This window comes from Podarcis vaucheri (assembly GCF_965113315.1).
Source record: "Podarcis vaucheri genome assembly, chromosome: 4".
Taxonomy (NCBI): domain Eukaryota; kingdom Metazoa; phylum Chordata; class Lepidosauria; order Squamata; family Lacertidae; genus Podarcis; species Podarcis vaucheri.
In genome coordinates this window covers 2,893,445-2,913,991 of record NC_138762.1, presented here as the reverse complement: position 1 = coordinate 2,913,991, position 20,547 = coordinate 2,893,445, and the positions used below count along the sequence as shown (strand labels likewise).

The 20,547-nt window shown below is 49.0% G+C and overlaps 3 protein-coding genes across 6 annotated transcripts in view; 2 read left to right on the top strand and 1 right to left on the bottom strand.

Moving 5' to 3' along the window:
- Positions 1–20,547, bottom strand: part of LOC309530282 (uncharacterized protein) — a 487,095-nt gene that overhangs the window by 258,527 nt on the left and 208,021 nt on the right. The window lies entirely within an intron of this gene.
- LOC309530302 (uncharacterized protein) overlaps positions 1–20,547 on the top strand; it is a 218,749-nt gene that overhangs the window by 104,232 nt on the left and 93,970 nt on the right. Inside the window, exon 1 of one of the 4 annotated variants that reach the window (XR_014218746.1) lies at positions 15,870–15,991. The exons of 1 other annotated variant lie outside the window; for it this stretch is intronic. Coding sequence is in view for 2 of the 3 variants with exons in the window: in XM_082219099.1 (XP_082075225.1) it covers positions 16,104–16,508 (405 nt within the window). In the remaining variant the exon portion in view is untranslated. Of the gene's footprint in view, positions 1–15,869; positions 15,992–16,062; positions 16,509–20,547 lie in introns of those variants that run through there. 2 more of the 4 variants (XM_082219100.1, XM_082219099.1) reach the window with 2 other exon arrangements.
- On the top strand, positions 13,827–14,661 carry LOC309531547 (zinc finger and SCAN domain-containing protein 31-like; the record flags this gene model as incomplete). Its single annotated transcript, XM_082221138.1, has 2 exons — positions 13,827–14,315; positions 14,518–14,661. The coding sequence occupies exons 1-2, from the start codon at positions 13,914–13,916 to the stop codon at positions 14,659–14,661; spliced, it is 546 nt and encodes a 181-aa protein (XP_082077264.1). The 5' UTR covers positions 13,827–13,913.

Below are 20,547 nucleotides of genomic sequence, written 5' to 3'. Positions count from 1 at the left end.
TCACAGAAAGGGGGAGGATGTTAGTTTCTGTTTCTCACTGTGCAGCTGTGTGGAGTCCCAGGACTCTGTTTAGATTCCAGAGACCTTGCAGTCTCACGGGAAAAGGGAGACAGGATGTGACGTTAGTGGTTTCCTGTTTCCTTAGTTCCTTTGTTCAGTTGCTCTCTGCTTTCATAGAGAGAGGATGTCTTTTCTGTTCTGCGTAGTTTAGAAATAAAACCCTTTACAATGTAACCAAACCTCTCGTCTCTTCCCTGTGCTGGGAACCCTGCTGGATAGAATGGGCTTGAGGCCTTATCAAAGGCTCAGGTCACTAAACACGTCGGAGGCGATTTCAAAGGCTCAGCTCGGAGGAAGATGAGGCCTTATCAGCTTGGCCGAGCGGAGATTCCGACAAAGATTCACAAAATGTTTAGGGGTCTGCGTACCCCCAGGAAAAAAGCACTGGATCTAACCATCATCTTTCTTTTTTCTTTTACAAACATTTTATTGGTTTTGAATGAATCATAGAATTATAGAGTTGAAAGGGACCCCAAGGGACGTCTAGTCCAGCCCTCTGAACACAAGAAACTCAGCTAAAGCATTCATGACAGAATGAACCACGCACATCACAAACACAATAACAACAGTTATGTAGAAGTGTCCACGTACTGTTCGAGTAGGAACCAAGACGGGTGACCAGTGCAATGAATAAATGTTTACTCCCAGCATCTAGTGCTTAAACCAAAGGGAAGCACTATCTCCATATTGGTGCAGTGGGAAGGGGGTGGGGGTGGGGAGACTGCCTGTCTAAAGGAAGAAGAAGAAGAAGAAGAAGAAGAAGACGATGAAGAGGATGAGTTTGGATTTGATATCCCGCTTTATCACTACCCTAAGGAGTCTCAAAGCTGCTCACAATCTCCTTTCCCTTCCTCCCCCACCACAAACACTATGTAAGTTGAGTGAGGCTGAGAGACTTCAGAGAAGTGTGAGTAGCCCAAGGTCACCCAGCAGCTGCATGTGGAGGAGCGGGGAAGCGAACCCGGTTCACCAGATTACGAGTCCACCGCTCTTAACCACTGCACCACGCTGGCTGATGTTGTTTCATTCCTCCTCTTTTTTTTTTGTTAGAGTGTATATTAATTTCCCAATAAAAAACCTCCAATTAACATATCAAATCATAATCCAATAAAAATAAAAAACTAAAATAAAAAAGATCAAATTGTCTTCCGAATTGTAATTTTGATTTTACGACTTCCCATAGTCTGAACCTCGAAGCATATCCAAATCTCAGTCCTGCTTCTCATTTCATTCCCCTTCTAACAACTCTGCTGTGTTGTGTCAAATGTCCATACAGGTTTATATGCCATCTTTGATCAATCCTGCCTGCAGTTGTTGGTCCACCCTGAAGCTCCAAATGCCTCATGGAATCATAGAATCATAGAGCTGGAAGGAAACCCCAGGGGTCACCCAGCCCAACCTAATGCATTGTTGGAATCACCGCTGAACAATCCCTGGTGGGTGGTCCTCCGACCTCTGTTTAAAAATCTCCAACGAAGGAGAGTCCACCACCTTCCGAAGTCTGTTCTCCCATCAAACTGCTCTTACTGTCAGAAAGTTCCTCCAAATGTTTAGTTGGAATCTTCTTTCATGCCATTTGAATCCAACCTTCTGGAGAAGCAGGAAATAAACTTGCTCCATCTTCCATGTGGCAGCCGTTCAGATAGCTGAAGATTACTATCATATCCTCTTTTCCAGGTTAAACATACCAAATTGCCTCAGCCATTCCTCATAAGGCTTGGTTGTTCTCCTGTTATATACATTCCAGAGTTAGACAAAAAAGATTCATACACTTTCTGATACTGAAGAACCACCTGCTTCCATAAAAGATTGCCTATAAATGATCATACCTGAGCTATCTGGAGTCAGTCATACTGAGGACCCCTCAGCTGGATCCACAAAGGTTATTATAAGATGGGTTAGCACCACTCAATAAGGTCCTGAACATAGAACAACCCCCTGGATGTCCACCCCTTGTACTGGAGATATTTGTTTTGATCATGAAAATCCAGAAATGGAATTAGTGGAGATTTCTGAGGACCTACAGTATTCCTCCATCTCTTCCATGTTTCTCAGGTTGCACACAGAAATGACATATTTATATTGCTCTGTATGTAATACTGTAATAGACTGCTTTAACAAATGATGGTCAAGTTTCTTTCCTAATTTTAATCATATCTCTGGCCTAATAAAATCTGGAACTTTTGATGCCATGTTATTCTGGGTTTCCAGTCCTGAAAAAGCAGGGATTTATTCAGTGGTGGTGACCCTTTTTCAGCCTCAGGGCCATATTTTCTTATCAAAAGCTTTCTGGGAGCCACATCCCAGAGGTGGTTGTGGCAAAATGGGTGTGGTCAGACATATACCCCTCTTCATCCAGGCAACCAAGAACAGTTGTCATAGTTCCAAGACAGATGGCAGTTGGGTAAAATCACTTGGGGAGAGTGCAGAGTCCTTATCTGGAGTTGTTTTTCTCTTTAACAATCGGCCATTAATTTCCCCTTTAACTGGTTTTTACTAGTCTTGTGGTCAGTTCCCATTCCTGTGTATGTTACGCTGGCCTCACTTATTAATGGGCCTAACCTGGGTCTTTTTTTCGGCCAGAACTTGCTGGAACTCAGTTCTGGCCCCTCTTGGGTGGGTGCCATTGCCATCCTAAGAAAACGAGGGACGTGTTCTGAAACTTCTTTTTCCAGAAAAATAGCAGAAAAATAGCACTGGACCTAACAGTTGCTGAAATATACTCAGAGTCGCAAAGTGATTTCATGCTCTTTATTCAGCTCATAGTGGTGAGGAGGAATGAATGAATGTCCCCTCACAGTATCTGCTTTATATACATTATTTACACAATGGGTTGCACATGATTGGCTAATTCCGGAATTCTACTGTAAGCCAATCAGGTTGTGGATTCACTTCAATCTGGAGCAGGATTGGGTGGTTCCTGCCAACCAATCATACTGCTGCATTGTTCTAGGACCAATCAGACTGCTGCATTCTGAATCCTATTGTTCTAGGACTAATCAGACTGCTGCAATTTGGATCCTATTGTTCTCAGTACATAACACCCCTCCCCTCTAAGTTCCAGTCCTGCCCGGGAGGTCGCATTCATAGTCCTCAAGGTATGCCGGCGGCCTACGTGTGCGTTGCGGCCTGGGGTGTTCCCTGGTCCGGGCTCCAGGTTCTGGCTCGTGTTCCAAGGATGCTGGCTGTGATGGGGTTGTTTGGTCTGGCGCAACAGGCTCGCTCAGTCGTGGTTCTGGTTCTGGTGTCCTTTCGGCCTCACGGGTCCTCTCTGTATTTACTGATTCTGCCTCTCCTGCTGGCCCCTCCTGCTCTATGGGCCTCACTGCCCCGCTGTTCCCTTGGGACTCCTCTGACCTGTCCTCCTCCTGGGTTTCTCCCGGGAATCGTCGCCGTATCTGGTCGCAGTGGCGGCGCCAGCATTGCCCCCCATCCGTTAGCACCTCGTACGACACTGGGCCAGTGACCCTGGTGACCGTGGCGGGTACCCATGCTGGGCCTGCCCCAAAATTCTTTGCATACACTGGGTCCTGGGCTTCGAAGGTCCGGGGGTTCCTGCCTTCCCCCACCACTACCTCATCCTGAGCTCTATCGGGGTGAAGGCGGTCCAATCTGATTGCAAGGCGCCGACCCATTAGTAGTTCAGCGGGGCTCCGGCCAGTCGTTGAGCTGGGGGTGCTGTGCTGTGCTAGCAGGAATGTGGCAAGGTGGTACTCCCAGTCCCCTTGCGTCATGCGGCGAAGGGTGTCCTTGGTGGTCCGCACCATGCGTTCTGCTTGGCCATTGGTGGCAGGGTGGAATGGCGCCGAACGGATGTGGCGGATGGCGTTCTGTGCTGTGAAGGTTTGGAATTCTCCTGACGTAAATGCAGTCCCGTTGTCTGAGACGAGAGTGTCAGGGAGCCCGTGGGTTGCAAACAGCCTGCGTAGTACCCGGATGGCTGCGGACGTGGAAGTGGACGGTACCAGTGCGACTTCCAGCCATTTGGTGTAGGAGTCCACCACTATGAAGAATGTTTTCCCTTGAAAGGGGCCAGCGAAATCCACATGCAGGCGTGACCATGGTGCTCGGGCGGACTCCCAGGTCTGGACTGGGGCCCTTGGGGGATCTGGGCGGGATTCTTGGCAGGCCTGGCAGTGTTTGACCCAGGCCTCTATCTCTCCGTCGATCCCTGGCCACCACACATAACTCCTGGCAAGGGCCTTCATTCTTACTACCCCTGGGTGTGTCTCATGTAGGGCTGTGAGGACCCTTCTGCGGAGGGGCTGGGGAACAACGACTCTGCTTCCCCATAACAGGCACCCCTTGTGGGCCGACAGTTCATGTTTGCGGGTTGTGTAGCCGGCGAATTCTGGCCCGGGGCTGCTGCTGGGCCATCCCCTCCACACCCAGTCCAGGACCCGGGAGATGACCCTATCCTTCTTGGAATGGTGTGCAACTTCTTGTGCCTGAATGGGGCGGTCGGGAAGCAGCTCCAGGCTCATAACCTCTTGTGCAGGTGCTGGGTCAGGGCCTGTTTCCGGTAGTGGTAGCCTGCTGAGGGCGTCCGCATGGCCCATCGCCTTCCCAGGTCGGTGAATCAGTGCATACTGGTAGCTGGCAAGGAAAATTGACCACCTGAGGACGCGAGGAGACAGCACTTGGGGGGTCTGCTTTTCGGGGGCAAACAAGCCAAGCAACGGCTTGTGGTCAGTCACCACGGTGAAGGGCCGCCCGTACAAGAAATCATGGAATTTTTTTACTCCCTTCACGATTGCCAGACCCTCCTTGTCAATTTGCGAGTAGTTCCGCTCGGTTGCGTTGAGTGTCTGGGAAAAGTACGCCACCGGCACCTCTCTTCCATCCGGGAGTTGGTGCCCCAGGACAGCGCCAATGCCATAGGGTGAGGCGTCGCATGCTAGCACCACCGGCAGCCTCTCGTCGAAGTGTGCCAAGACAGAGTTTGAGACAAGCAAGTCCTTGACTGCCTGGAATGCGGCCTCCTGGCGCTGGCCCCACACCCAAGGGGCCCGCTTGTCTAGGAGTCTGTGTAGGGGCTCCGCTACCGCCGCCTTGTGGGGAAGGAAGGAATGGTAAAAGTTCAATAGTCCTAAGAAGGCCTGAAGTTCAGTCTTGCTCTTGGGCGCTGGGGCATCACAAATAGCCCGTACCTTGTCCCCAGTCGGGTGGACCCCTTCTGCGTCCACCATAAATCCCAGAAAGTCCACCTGAGGCACTCCTAGTAGACATTTTTCCCGCTTCACCTTGAGACCCGCCGTCTGGAAACGGTGTAGAACAGTGCGGAGGCGGTCCTCAAACTCCTCTGGTGTGGGCCCAGCAATCAACACATCATCGAAGAAGGGGGTGACACCAGGAATCCCTTTAAGGAGAGAGTCCATTAGATTCTGGAATATGCCTGGTGCCACGCTGACCCCGAATTGCAGCCGCTTTACCCTGAACGCTCCTCTGTGCGTCACAATCGTCTGTGCCTCTGCTGTGGCCTCATCTACTGGCAGCTGTTGATATGCTTGGGCGAAGTCCAGCTTGCCAAAAATTTTCGACCCAGCCAGGGTGGCAAGGACATGGCTGACCACTGGCACTGGGTATGCGTGGGCCGTGAGGGCCTTGTTTATGGTACATTTGTAGTCTGCGCAGATGCGGACCGAACCATTAGGCTTGACGGGTGTAACGATTGGAGTTTCCCAGGGGGCATTAGGCACCGGCTCCAGCACTCCTTGCTCCACGAGTCGGTCCAATTCCTCGTCTATACGGGGTTTCAAGGCGAACGGGACCCGGCGGGCCTTGAGCCTGACCGGTCGTACTGCGGGGTCAAGCTGTAGCGCAATGGGGGGCCCCGTATACTGTCCCAATTTCCCATCGAAAACGCCTGGAAATTCCTTGCATATGGCGTCCACGTCCACTTGTAAGCTAGTGTGGTTCACCCCGGTGACAGCTAGCCCCAGTGGTCCAAACCATGCCAATCCCAGTAAGCTAATGTAGGGGCCCTTGACCACAAGCAAGTCCAGTTGCCGCGTCCGCCCTCGGTATTGCACCCTGAAGGTCCCCACCCCCATTGTGGGGACCTTACGTTTCTGGAAGTCCCGTAGGGTGAATGGGGCCGGCCTGAGTTTGGGACCCCCAGTAGGACACAGTCCCCTTAAGGTCTTTGCCGAGATTATGGATAGAGTTGAACCCGTGTCAAGCTCCATGCGGCATGGGGCCCCCTCTATCTGTACCTCTACATAAATTTTCTCTACGTTGGGGTGGGGCAACTGGTATACCTGGCAGTCCGTGAGCTCCGTCGAGTTGCCTTGGTGCGTTGGGCCCCGGGACCTGGGGCTCTTGGGTTGGTCATCTGATGCCTGGTGTCGGGTGGGCCGAGCCCGACACACCCGGGCGATGTGTCCCGATTTTCTGCACTGCCTGCACTCTGCGTTGCGGAAACGGCAGGTCCTCCTCTCGTGACTCTCCCCGCAGCTTGCGCAGTTTCCTCCTTCTCGCCGAGGCAGCTGTGGTCTGTGCGCTGCTTGAGTGCGCTGCTGTACTCGGTGCACCTCCTCCCTGTCGGATCCTGAGTCGTCAGTGAGGTCTTCGTGGTGGACCCTCGGTTGGGATGGCAGGCTCGGCCGTGCCTCTTGCGTCGACCTCTCGGCAGCTTCCGTTGCCAGGGCCTCCTCCAGAGCGACCTGGAACGTTAGGTCCTTCTTAGTGTAGAGGCGTCGTTGCAGCTTCTCATCCTTCAGGCCACCGACGAGGCGGTCACGAAGCATGTTCTCCAGCTCTGAGAAGTTGCAGAACCGGGCGGCTTGGCGGAGAGAGGTCACAAACCCAGTTATGGTTTCCCCAGGGGCTTGTCGCTTTGCGTAGAAGGCATTTCGACGAGCCACCACTGAGGGCTGCGGCGAAAAGTGCCCCTTCAGCTGTTCCATTATTGTTTTGTATGGAACAGTAGCAACATCTTCAGGCGCAAGGAGAGCCCGGGCGATTTCAAACGTCTCCTCTCCGCAGACGCTGAAGAATATCGCCCTCTTCTTGGCGTCTTCTTCGTCGGTGACCCCTTTGGCTTCTAGGAGGAAGGTGAAACGGGAGGCGTATGCTTCCCAGTCTCCAGATGCTGGGTTGAATGGCGAGAAGCTGCTGTTGGCTGCCATTCTGAGTTCCTTGTGTCCCGGAGCTGAAGCCTGGATACACGGTGCGAGGCAGCGGTGCGGCAGGTGGCGGTGCTGCGGTGCTGTGTGTGGCAGTCAGCTCAGCGGAATCCCACCTTCGTCGCCAGTGAAATATACTCAGAGTCGCAAAGTGATTTCATGCTCTTTATTCAGCTCATAGTGGTGAGGAGGAATGAATGAATGTCCCCTCACAGTATCTGCTTTATATACATTATTTACACAATGGGTTGCACATGATTGGCTAATTCCGGAATTCTACTGTAAGCCAATCAGGTTGTGGATTCACTTCAATCTGGAGCAGGATTGGGTGGTTCCTGCCAACCAATCATACTGCTGCATTGTTCTAGGACCAATCAGACTGCTGCATTCTGAATCCTATTGTTCTAGGACTAATCAGACTGCTGCAATTTGGATCCTATTGTTCTCAGTACATAACAGTTGCCCTACCTCAGTTCCCCATTCTTAAAAAAAATAAAAATCTGACCATTTATATTCATCAATGCATACAGGTATCACACTGTTTTATTCTCTGCCTACCAACCCACCTATCTGGTATTCCTGCTCTGCCCATCACAGGATTCTCTGTGAATTCCCTCTAGCTGTGAAGCTGTTGTCTCTTTCAAACTACCTACTGTTCCACTCTTCCCATGTCTGCCGGATATGTAGAATGCTGGAGAATCCTAAGCCTGGAGGTGGGATTGGGGTCCGCTCTCCACAGTCCCCCTGACTCTGTAACCTTGGAAGAGATGCTCCAGGTCTGGGCAGTTTGGATGCCATGGGAATTGGGATGGAACAAAGCTCTTTCTACAGTGAAACAACCCCCTGAGATGTCCACCCTAGCGCCTCCACAGAAACACTATACATTTTATTTATATCCCGCCCTCCCCAGCCGAAGCCGGGCTCAGGGCGGCTAACAACAATAAAGCAGTACAACACAACAGAACACTCTAAAATCATTCATTATAAAATTCAACCAGAGTGTAGGATGGAGGGGCTCACAGCACTGACACCCCCAGCAGGTCAGGCTTCTCCATCTGTCGCAGCTTTGGCTCCGGCACAGAGGAAGCCGGTCTCTGGGTCTCCCACAACTGTCTCTGGGTCTTGCTTTCCTAGCTAGACAGCCCCCCCCCCATTAGCCTGCGTTGCCCCCCCCCCTTGCTGCAGTTCTTGCAACCCAGCTCCTTCTTTGGAGATGCTGAGGAGGACACTCAAGTGGCCAGAGAAGGCCCTTGTCTTGCCAAGAAACTTGTCTGTGGGAATCGTGCATCCATAATGCTATGGAAAGGGTGAATGTCTTCTAGAATTCTCTGGTGTCACCAGAAGAGGAAGCCGTTCTTTTCAGTCAGGTCTGTTCTCAGCTGCAGAGGATGAGTAGCCTTGGGAGTCTCTTGGGGAGATGGGAGTGATGAAAGGACTGAATCCATGAGGGAAAGCTACTTGCTCTGAGATGGGGGGACCTTCGGGCAAAGGCCAGCAGAGAAGAGATGCTGTTGACTGCTGGTTTCTGTTCCTCCCCACTTTCCCAAAGGGCGTAACATCTGAGGTCCTGCGGGAGGAAAGAGCGTCTCAGGGTCAGGGTCCAGTCTGGGCCAAAACGGCCCTCCGCTGCTCCCACCACAGAGTCCCTGGCTCTCGTCTATATTATTGCACTTTATGTGTTGTTTATGTGCAAGATAAACATTTGATATTGTGATAAGAAAATATAGAAGAGTATTGTTTATGTGACTGCACACCCAGTTACATCTTGTGTGTTTGTCCATTCCAGGAACAGATTCCTGACCCAGATTTTCACAGGAAGTCCCTCAGATGATTCCCCTTTCAAACAGGATACGTGAATCTAAGCCAGTAGGGTACTCCTCTCTGGCAGACGGACAACCCCGTCCCCAAAGCCCCTCCCTCCCCCACCTCCCCATCACTCACCAGGATGGCTTGGGCCGCCTCCTGCTTGGAGCAGTTCTGGGTTCAGAGCCCCCTGAGCTGAGCTGCCTGGCAGTTCTGAATCACCTCCGGCAGGTACAGCTGATCTTCCTCCAGCAGCTGAAAGGCAAAAGTCAGGCTGTCAGTTCCTCACGAAGGGAGGGCTTCTCCACCTCCCAGAGTGCAGAGTGGGGGGCAAGGAGGGCAGGTCTGAGTCCCTGCTCTGGTTCTCTCCAATGCTCACCCCTGGGGGAGGGATGTGCAACCGCAGCACATCTGCAAAGAGAAGGACATGGGGACAGGTGAGTCCGTCCCTGAGCACCTGGCAAGGCTATTCCAAGAGTTTTCTCCTGGGTTCCAAGTCCTACGGCAGGGAAGGAGGGACATCCCAACCCTTGGGGACCAATCCTGGCCTCCTTTAACCAGAATGTGGCTCCCCAGGCTAACAAGATGGTCAATATCCGGTTCCACTCCACCCTTTTAAAATTTAAATCTCAAAACAGATCCTAACTTTCAGAGCATGTAAACCACATGAGTAGAAAGACTTCTGCTCCACTCACAGAAGTAGGACTATACTTCCTTCTCCTACCTGTAAAGTAAACGTCTATGTAACGAAAGAGAATCGACCAAAGTCTGCCTTCTTCCGTCAACCTCAGCTTCGCTCTTCAAGCCAAAAGACAACACTTCCTGTAGTGATCAGGTGGGATTGCTATGAGGATTTATAACAAATATAGAGTAAGCCTTCTGTGTCAGCAATGAAAGCATTGCGTTGACTGGGTTTAAACTATTTTCATATGATTCTTGATCAGTCCACTCCTCTGCATCCCTGTTCCATTTCTCTTTCTTCACAAGTCACGTACCCACTTAGACAGGCAGGCGTCCTGGGTCATCAGAGACAGGGGGCAGTTTCTTTGCTGTAGCTTTTCTGATATGTTAATCTTAGGCTGTTAATTTTAGGGCCAGGAAACAGGTCTCACATAAAGGTGATAATGATTGTTGTCCTCCTGGCCATCCTTCTTATCATATGTATTGATTGTTTATGACCTCCGGGGTTGCTGAATGCACTCCTTTTAAGTTTTCATTCATTTCAAATATGCACGCTTAACTAGTGTTTGTAGTTTAACTTTTCCCCACATGGGGTCTGTTGAAATGCTCAGAAGAAATCTGATTGGTTCTTATAAACACTCTGTAAAAAGTTCTTTTGTGAATAAAACGACCTGGGCCGAGGGGTAGACAGAGAGAGACACAGACAGAGATTATTATACACACCTGTCAGGGGTTTAGGAGCAGAGGCAAGGGCAAGGGAGGAAACAGAGAGCGAAGGGGAGGAGGCAGAAGAAAAGATGAGTGATGACGACGACCCGAGATCTCCGAGTCTTTCCAGTGAATCAGAGGATTCACAGAAAGGAGCACCAGTGGCCAGGGCAAGGGGGGAGTCTAGGGGGGCACCCCAGGAAGATAGAGCCAGAGGGGACTCAGAGGAGAGCAGTTGGAAATCGGGAGCAGCGTCACCGCCAGAGAGCAGGGAAGAGGAAGGGAGCCAGGGGGCAAGCGCTGGCAGCTCACCACAGGAGGGAGGGCATGAGTCGGGAGTGGCCACACCTCCATCGGGGAGCGAAGAAACGGTTAAGAGGAAAGTGGAAGGTTGGGCGCGCGCGCCAAGTTCAAATGCAGAGGAAGGCGGCGCAGTAAGCAGCCCGGAAAGGGAGCCAGGTCCTAAAGCCCGGCGCAAGGAGGCAGGAGGGTCCGGGTCAGCGTCAGAAGAATCCCGGAAGGAAGAAGCCCCGGGGGGTAGAGGGACCCAGAGGAGGACAGTCAGGCGGAAAAGGTGGAGCAGGGCTAGGATATTAAGTTGGTGCGCACGGGGCGGAGACTCAGACGGAGCTTCGTCGATCTAGCTACTAGACGTAGAGTTGCGCGCAGCAGCGTGAGAATGGAAACTGTAATTCAATAAAGACTTTTACTTAATGATCGCTGGCTAGCGTGATCCTCTGTGAGCTAGGATCTTCAAGCAGCTCTGACAACACCCTTCCCAGAGTCTTGCTGGTTCAAGCCTCTGTGTGTATTCTTATTAATCAGAGTTCAATGCTTCCTTTACTTTGGGAACACCTCACTTCCCCATCCCCGGGCGAAATCCCCCGGCCTTTCATTGGTAGGGCTGCCACCACGCCGGTAGCGTTTACCTCAGCAGGGACTGACTGAGCGGGCGGCGAGATGCTTTCAGCCTCGGACACTTGGTGGGTCCTGAAATGGCCGTGCAGGCCAGATTCATGACCCTGGCGGGCTGGATTCAGCCCACGGGACATAGTACGAGGACCCCTGGCCTACACTGACTGGCAGCAGCTCCCCAGAGTTTCAGGCAGGGATTTCGTCCAGCCCTTGCAGGAGATGCCAGGGGCTGACAATGGGACATTCTGCATGCCAAACAGATGCTCTAGGGCTCCCCATATTTCACTAGCCTTTCAATGTTATGCTATTAGCAACCGTGGAGATTCCACCTGCCTCTTTCGAAAGGAGAACAGTCACCTGGTCAATTTAATTAATTAATTAATTAAATGATAGTAATTTATACCCTGCCAATCTGGATGGGTTTCCCCAGCCACTCTTGGCGGCTTCCAGCAAAATATTAAAATACAATAGTCCATCAAACATTAAAAGCTTCCCTAAATATAATAATAACAACAACCATCCATTTTCAGTCCATTGAATTAGCAATTAAGCATTTCTGGAGAAGGGAATGGCATACTTCTGTCTATTAGTATAAAAAGCATGCATAGGAAAGTATTACTCATTTATGATGAGAATGGGATTTATTTATTTTGAACTTCGCTTGGTTCCTCCTTGGCAGCCAGTGCAATGGTTTCAGCAGGTCTAGAACTCAGGACCCGCTGCCTTGAGGGACATCTAAGAGCAGTTGGGCAGGGAAAGGTCTCCCTTGGGAGGTGGTGGACTCTCCTTCCTTGGAGGTTTCTGAGCAGAGATCGGACGGCCATCTGCCATGGATGCTTTAGCTGAGATTCCTGCATTGCTGGGGGTTGGACTAGATGACCCTGGGATCCCCTCCTCTCTCTCCACTCCTGAATTCTAGGAGGAGCTTCCTTGCCTCCTGCAAAGCCCTTTTCCCTGCAAGCTCTTCCTCTGGTTTCTGGCCAAGGGAGGGAGATGCTCAGAGTCCAGCCAAGAGCCTCGCGCTCCAAAAGGATATCTGGGCATTGGCGGAGCCAAATAACAAATAATAAGAATCTGAGGTTCTGCCAAGCGAGAGAGGGCTGAGCTGGAGGGACTCGGCTTGGCAAGGGTTAAAGGGAACCGAGCTGCTTTCCTAGAGAGGCCAGGAAGTACAGGGGGGGCCAGGTCCTCCAGAGCCAAGGCCCCTCCCTCCCCAGTCCTTTCCTGCAAGGAAGGGGGGGGGTGTTGCTTTGTGTCTCTGCTGCAAGGGCTGCCTCGCTGTCTCTCCTGGGATCTGGTGAGTCTCCTCTCTCTCTGGGATCTGGTGAGTCTCCTCTCTCTCTGGGATCTGGTGGGGGTCCCAGGGCTGCAGCAGGGGAGGGCCAGGGGGGGGCCTGATCTGCTCCTGCGGGGGGGGGACCCCAAGTCAGGGAGGAGAGGGTCCTGCCAGGGAGGGGCCAGGTCTGCCACGCTCTCTTCCTGCAGATCAGAGGATCCCAAACTCATTTGACCCTCCGCCCCCCCCTTTCAGAAAAGATCTCCCTTCTTTAAACAAAGGAGTCCCTGGGACTTTAACTCTGTGTGACGTCGCTCAGCCTCATTGCACAACAGAGGGAACATCTGCAAATGGTTTTCCAAAGCTGGAGAAGAAGGTGGACTAGCCCCCCCCCCAAAAAAAAAGGTGGGAAAGAGAGGCCAGGAATAAAGAGAGGGATCCCAGCCCAGAGTCTGGCTGCTGCATTGGGGACCAGTTTCCCAGTGTCTCCCAGGGCAGCTCCCCACGGAGGCCACTGCAGCAATCCCCTCGCACCCAGAGCAGGGCATCCCAGGACCACATCCTCTCTCTCCCAAAGGGATTGTTGCTGGAAAAGCAGCCGGAAATGGGCGCTGCTACTCACTGAGCCTCCAGGGATCTTGGCATCAATGGCTGTGCGTGTGTTAAGCTATCTATTAGAATACTAATACTAAATTACCCACCTAAATTTCAAGGGAGGTGTCTTTGGCCTCATCCACTTGGCCCTCAGGGGTTGGCCAGATACATTCCTGGCCCTCGGAGCAAAGAAAAAGGGACCCCACCCCAGGAGTCTGTCTTGAGAGGGGCAGAGAGTCCAAGTGCAAGAAAAGGAGACAGGAGCAGGGGAGTGGGGGTGGGGGTGGGGGGAAGCAACTCCTGAGGACCCCCGGATGAGGACCCCCACTAGAGCCAAGCATCCATTTTTCACAAGATACAAATGACTCCCTTGTCAGTCAGTTCAGACTTCATGCATTGACTGGAAGGCAGCAGAAACCAGACTGATTCACCTCACATTAATCCGTTCAGTTGCCTCCACATTTTGCATTGCTAGAAGGCTAGAGACATATTTCTTCTCCTACTCTTCTTTCCCCCCCAAAAAGATAGCTCATGGACTGGAATGCGGTGCAGTCCAGCCCTAGTTCCCAGCAAGACGCATCCATGCTTGCTCAGGGAATCTTTTTCTTCTCCTGATATTGTACAACTTTTGTAACAGAACAATGTATTTGCTTTGTAGGATTTGCTAGAGCTTTTCATTCAGACAGACAGAACTTGGCAGGAGACCAAAGGGTTCCTTCCGATCTCCCAGAGGCTTCCTGAGAGCACAGATGGATGAGCGAGACACAGCTGGTCCTAGAGCAGGAAGAGGCCATGCAATCCAAACTGGGAGCAGTGGGGGGTTCTGGGAAAATTTTGTGCAGAAGATCCTGGGTGAGGAGGACACCCTCCGCTCAGAGGTGCAGAGCCAGCAGGTGAGGCAGTTCTGCTTCCAGGAGGCCAAAGGACCCCGAGAGGTTTGCAGCCGACTCTACCACCTTGACCGTCAGTGGCTGAAGCCAGAAAGGCACACGAAAGCTGAGATGCTGGACCTGGTGATCTTGGAGCAGTTCCTGGCTGTCCTTCCACCAGAGATGGAGAGCTGGGTGAGGGAATGCGGAGCGGAGACCAGTTCCCAGGCGGTGGCCCTGGCCGAAGGTTTCCTCCTGAGTCAGGCAGAGGAGAGAAAGCAGGTGAGAGAGACTTTCCTCTGGATACTCCAAAGGGGCTCCAAACAGGATGGAGAACATCCCATAATGCTCTACTTTTGGCCCATCTGTTTTCTGGGAAGGCATCCATGGAATGAGATCTAACACCCTGAATGTTTTTGTTTTTCTCATTCTTTTACTAATATTTCTCCCCATTCTCTCTTTTGAATCCTTGTTTCTTTTTCAGGGAAAGGATCTCTTTGCAGAAATGGACCTGGATTCCTGTGAGGCAGAGAGGCCTCCGTTGGACACCAGAGAGAAGCCACTGGGTAAGGAGGAAGGTGGTGTTTCTCTGTTTGGTCTCATTCTGTTGGTTTTCCAACTCATCTGAGGGTTCTTTGTCATGGCTAAAAATTGGCAGCTGTTTCTTTAATGCTTAAAAAGCTGGGTCAGCATGAGTCAGCGGCCTGCACCAGGTTGTATATATAGAGTGAGAAATGTTAGTTTGGTTTGGGTTGGTTGGTTGGTGAAAGCTGGTAGTGTTGATGGGTGTGAGAGATTTTGACCAGCTTCAGCCCATCTGAAGCTGATACAGGCTTTTCTTATCTTGAGCCCAAGCAGAGTAGTCCACACAGCAGAAGGATAAGCAGTATGTGCCACATTCTCAACTTTATTTCCACTCTGTGCTGAGAGAATACAAACATGCATCTTGCCTCTGTGAGAGCAGAGAAGCAACCTGTCTCTCTAACAAAGAAACCAAGAGTACAGTGAAAAACAGCAAACCAGTCTATGTCACATCCGGTCTCCCATTCCTGTGGGAATCCAACAGTAACTTGGAGTGTGGAATGCAAAACAATGTCTTGTGACATACATTCGCTGTTCAGTGAGGAAGCAGAAACCAACAGTGTGTACAGTTGATCAGTCGCTTTTGTGTACAGTTGGTCAGTCGCTTTTGCAGAAAGGCTTTTAAGAATAAAAGCAGAAAGTACTCTGCAAGGATACTCTTCTTGTGGACTCTTTTATGCCAACAAGTGTCCGAGGACCAGGCTGAGGCAACAAAGGGAGGTCAGAACATTTTATTTTTTTTACAAACACTGACAGGTTATGGGCCCAGTGTTTCTGAGCTTGTGCAGAGTGCAAAACGACTGACAGCATCTGAGCAGGAGTCCTGGTGGTGTATGGAGCCAGTGGCTGTGCGTTGGAGCAGTTGGTGGCAAGCTGTAACTGTCTGCAGTGACGCTGGGGCAGCTAGGATCTGAGGATCAGGAAAGCACTCAGCATCGGCTACTGGAACAGTCTGAACTCCTAGAGGACCACAGTAGGCGACTCACAGAGCAGCTACACCAGTACTCTGCAGGGATACTCTTCTCGGGGACTCTTTTATGCCAACAGAACCTTTTTTTTAAATAAACACTGATATTCTTTTCATCTTGTTTTGCGGGGAGACAGTTGGGAACAAGGGTCTAGAGGAGGGGAGATGGGTTTCTGCACATCTAACATATGAAATGGGCACAAACATCCAAATGCTCTCAGCAAGTATGGCTTTCTGAAAGGCCCATCTGTTGTTAGAGATGCCCTGTTTCCTCTGTGAGAGAAGCAGGCACTCCTGGCGTCCTGCTTACATTTTTTCTCTTGCAGGTGACAGAATGATGCCAGCAAAACCTCCTGATCCGCCTCTTCATGGGGGCAGAAGGGAAGCAGCGGCTGTGGAACCAGATCAGGTCTGGGGAAGCTATCTTGTGGGGACAGAGGCCGAGGGATGGAGCAATGTCATGGACTGGTTGGGCACAGAGGAATGGTGGAAGGAAGCAGCTGGGGAACCAGGAAGGGAAGATGGCTCAGAGCCCAAGGAGTGGAGGTGGAAGAAGGATGAGCGGTCAGAGGCGGAAGAGGGAGAAGTCTGGGAAGAGGAGGTGTCAGAAGCTGAAGGGGAAACAGGGCTTAGTGAGCTGGGAGACTCTGTGGCAGAATGCAGTGCAGAATCAGAGGCAGAAGAGGAAGGAGGCAAGTGGGAGAGGGAAGTCGAGAGGCAGAGGTGAGTCAGGAGAAGGAGGAGCCATCGGTGGCTCCCTCTCCTTCTGCCAGAAGCCACCCTCCCTGCTTGTCTCTCAGAGCCAGGAAACCCCCTGCGTTGCAGGAATCTCTGCTAGATTATGCAAACTGACAGACCCTCTGGGAATGAGCTGCTGTTCTCATGAGGCCCGAAACTCAGCCAAGTCTGTGAATACCGTGTTTTTGGTAAGAAAGTGTGAACTCCAGCTGTGTACTGTGGGATTTCCTACCCATAGAACTCTGACACCAGCCTTCTGAATTTTGCCAGTAGGATTCATCTGTAGTTGCAGTTTTCATGGAATCCTAGAGTTGAAAGGGACCCCAAGGGTCATCAAGTCCAACCCCCTGTGTTGCTAGATCATCCAAGACAGATGGCCATCCAAAATTGTTGTTGTTGTTTAGTCGTTTAGTCGTGTCCGACTCTTCGTGACCCCATGGACCAGAGCACGCCAGGCACTCCTGTCTTCCACTGCCTCCCACAGTTTGGTCAGACTCATGTTTGTAGCTTCGAGAACACTGTCCAACCATCTCATTCTCTGTCGTCCCCTTCTCCTTGTACCCTCCATCTTTCCCAACAACAGGGTCTTTTCCAGGGAGTCTTCTCTTCTCATGAGGTGGCCAAAGTATTGGAGCCTCAACTTCACAGTCTGTCCTTCCAGTGAGCACTCAGGGCTAATTTCTTTAAGAATGGATACGTTTGATCTTCTTGCAGTCCATGGGACTCTCAAGAGTCTCCTCCAGCACCATAACTCAAAAGCATCAATTCTTTGGCGATCAGCCTTCTTTATGGTCCGGCTCTCACTTCCATACATCACTACTGGGAAGACCGTGGCTTTAACTATACGGACCTTTGTTGGTAAGGTGATGTCTCTGCTTTAAAAAAAAAATAAAAATTATGTATAATTTCATAACCTTTTTTTCATAACCCTCATTTATCGGACTCCCCCATACCTCCCCTTTCTGCATCCCAATTTCCAAAATTATTTCAGCAGCTTCTAAGTAATTTTATCAAATATGTGTCCTCTTAGTCTTTTCTTCAACTTAATCTTATGTCACTGTAATCCCTTTTTCTTTCTCAACACCTCAACATTTTAGCATTCATCAATTTTATAATAGTTCTTAAGATAAACTTTGAATTTCTTCCAATCCTCTTCCGCCGTCTCTTTCCTCTGATCACGGATTCTGCCAGTCATCTCAGCCAGTGTCATATAGTCCATCACTTTCATCTGCCATTCTTCCAAGGTGGGTAGATCTTGTGTCTTCCAATACTTTGCGATAAGTATTCTTGCTGCTGTCGTAGCATACATAAAGAAAGTTCTATCTTTCTTTAGCACCAATTGGCTGACAATGCCCAAGAGAAAGGCCTCTGGTTTCTTAGGGAAGGTACATTTAAGTACTTTTTTCATTTCATTATATATCATCTCCCAGAAGGCCTTAATCTTTGGGCACGTCCACCAAAGGTGGTAGAAAGTACCTTCAGATTCTTTACATTTCCAGCACTTGTTATCAGGCAAATGGTAAATTTTGCTAGCTTGACTGGGGTCGTGTACCACCTATAGATCATTTTCATAATATTTTCCTTTAAAGCATTGCATGCCGTGAATTTTATCCCGGTGTTCCACAACCATTCCCAGTCAGCAAACATAATGTTATGACCAATGTCCTGTGCCCACTTAATCATAGCTGATTTAACTGTTTCGTCTTGTGTATTCCATTTCAGCAGCAAATTATACATTCTTGACAAGTTCTTAGTATTGGGTTTTAACAGTTCACTTTCTAATTTTGATTTCTCCACCTGGAAGCCAATTTTCCTGTCCTGTTTGTAAACCTCCATTATTTGATAATAATGGAGCCAATCTCGTACTTTGGGTTTCAATTTCTCATGACTCTGTAACTTCAATTTATCTCCATCTTGTTCCAAAATTTCCCAATACTTTGGCCATTCTGCCTCCATATTGAGTTTTTTTCAATGCCTTAGCCTCCAAGGGTGACAACCATCTAGGGGTTTTGTTTTCCAACAAGTCTTTGTATCTTATCCAAACATTATATAATGCTTTTCTAACAATATGGTTTTTGAAAGCCCTATGCACTTTAATTTTATCATACCATAAGTATGCATGCCAACCAAATGTGTTATTGAAACCTTCTAAATCCAAGATATCTGTATTCTCGAGGAGCATCCACTCTTTCAGCCAGCAAAACGCTGCTGCTTCGTAGTACAATTTTAAGTCCGGCAGGGCAAATCCCCCTCTTTCTTTTACATCTGTCACTATTTTAAATTTTATTCTGGGCTTTTTGCCCTGCCAGACAAATTTCGAAATGTCTTTCTGCCACCTCTTGAAACAGTCCATCTTGTCAAGAATCTGCAAGGTTTGAAACAAAAATAACATTCTAGGCAGTACATTCATCTTGATAACTGCAATTCGGCCTAACATTGACAATTTCAAATTTGACCATATTTCTAGATCTTTTTTGATTTCTGACCAACATTTTTCATAATTGTCTTTATACAAGTTCAAGTTTTTAGATGTCAGATGAACCCCATGGTATTTCACCTTCTTAACCACTGTCAAACCTGTTTCATTCTGGAATTTCTCCCTCTCCATACCTGTCAATTTTTCCCCCAAAACTTTAGTCTTTTGTTTATTCAATTTAAATCCGGCCACCTGACCAAATTCTTGAATTATCTCCAACACCCTTTTTGTACTAGTATCTGGCTCTTGTAAAGTAAGTACCAAATCATCTGCAAAAGCTCTTAACTTGTAATGTTTTGCTCCGACCTGTACACCTTTAACCTGCTGGTCATCTCTAATCATATTTAGCAACACCTCCAGAACCGAGATAAAAAGTAGTGGGGAAATTGGGCACCCCTGTCGTGTCCCTTTTTCTATCTTAAGTTCTTCAGTTATCACATTATTTACAATCAACTTAGCTTTTTGTTCAGAATATATCGCACCCATACCATTCTCGAATCCTTGGCCTACCCCCATCCCATGAAGATTCTTTTTCATAAAACTCCAAGAAATATTGTCAAAGGCTTTCTCCGCGTCCACAAATATCAGTACTGCTTTAGTGTTTATATTCACCTCCAATAGTTCCAAAATGTCTATTATGTTCCTCACATTATCTGATAAATGTCTTTTTGGGAGAAAGCCTGCTTAGTCCTTGTGAATCTTCTCCATCAACACTCTTTTCAATCTTTTTGCCAAAATGTCTGCAAAAATTTTGTAATCCACATTGAGTAATGATATTGGGCGGTAGTTCTTAAGCTGAGTCTTTTCAGTCTCTGTCTTTGGTATGAGTGTAATATAAGCTTCTTTCCACGATTCTGGCGCCCCTTTCCCCTCCAAAATCTCGTTGCAGACTTCCTTTAACGGTTGTACCAACCACTCCTTCAAAGCTTTATAGTATCTGGAAGTCAGTCCATCTGGTCCTGGAGATTTGCCCAATTGCATGTTCTGAATGGCACCTTCTATCTCTTGTTCTGTTATTCTCTGATTTAGATCCACCTTACTTTGATAAGAGATTTTTTGTAATCCATATTTTTTAAGGAATTCATCTATATCCTCTTCGTTCTGCGGTCCTTGTGAATATAATTTTTTTAAAATAGCTCAAGAAACAGTTTCTAATCTCGTTGGGTTTAGTTATATTCTTTCCATCCACTTCTAGATTTGTAACTGTATTTAGTTTCTGTCTTTTCTTCAATTGCCAAGCCAGAAGTTTGCCACATTTATCCGCAGATTCAAATGTCTTTTGTCTCATTTGCTTTATCTTCCACTCAATCTCTTGATTCATCAATTCCAGATATTGTGTCTGATATAGCTTAATCTCTCTCAAAATCTCCTGGGACTTTGGTTTTGATCTCAATTTCTTCTCTCCTTCTTTTATCTTTTCCAAGATCTTTTCCTTCTTCTCATTTTGCTTTCTCTTTTTTACCGAATTTTGTTGAATTAGGAATCCTCGCATCACAGCTTTACTTGCGTCCCAGATCACTCTCTTTTCTACATCAGTTTTTAGGTTTATTTCAAAATAGTCCTTTAAGGTTTTTTGGGCCTTTCTGTGGATCTCCTCATCTCGAAACAGGGTGTCATTCATTCTCCATCTGAATTGACCAGTTGTTGTAAGTTTCATTTCCATCTTCACGGCGTTATGGTCAGAGCAAGTCTTTGGGCAGATTTCTATCTTCTTGATCTTTGGAGCCAGCCCACTAGTAATCCAGATTTGG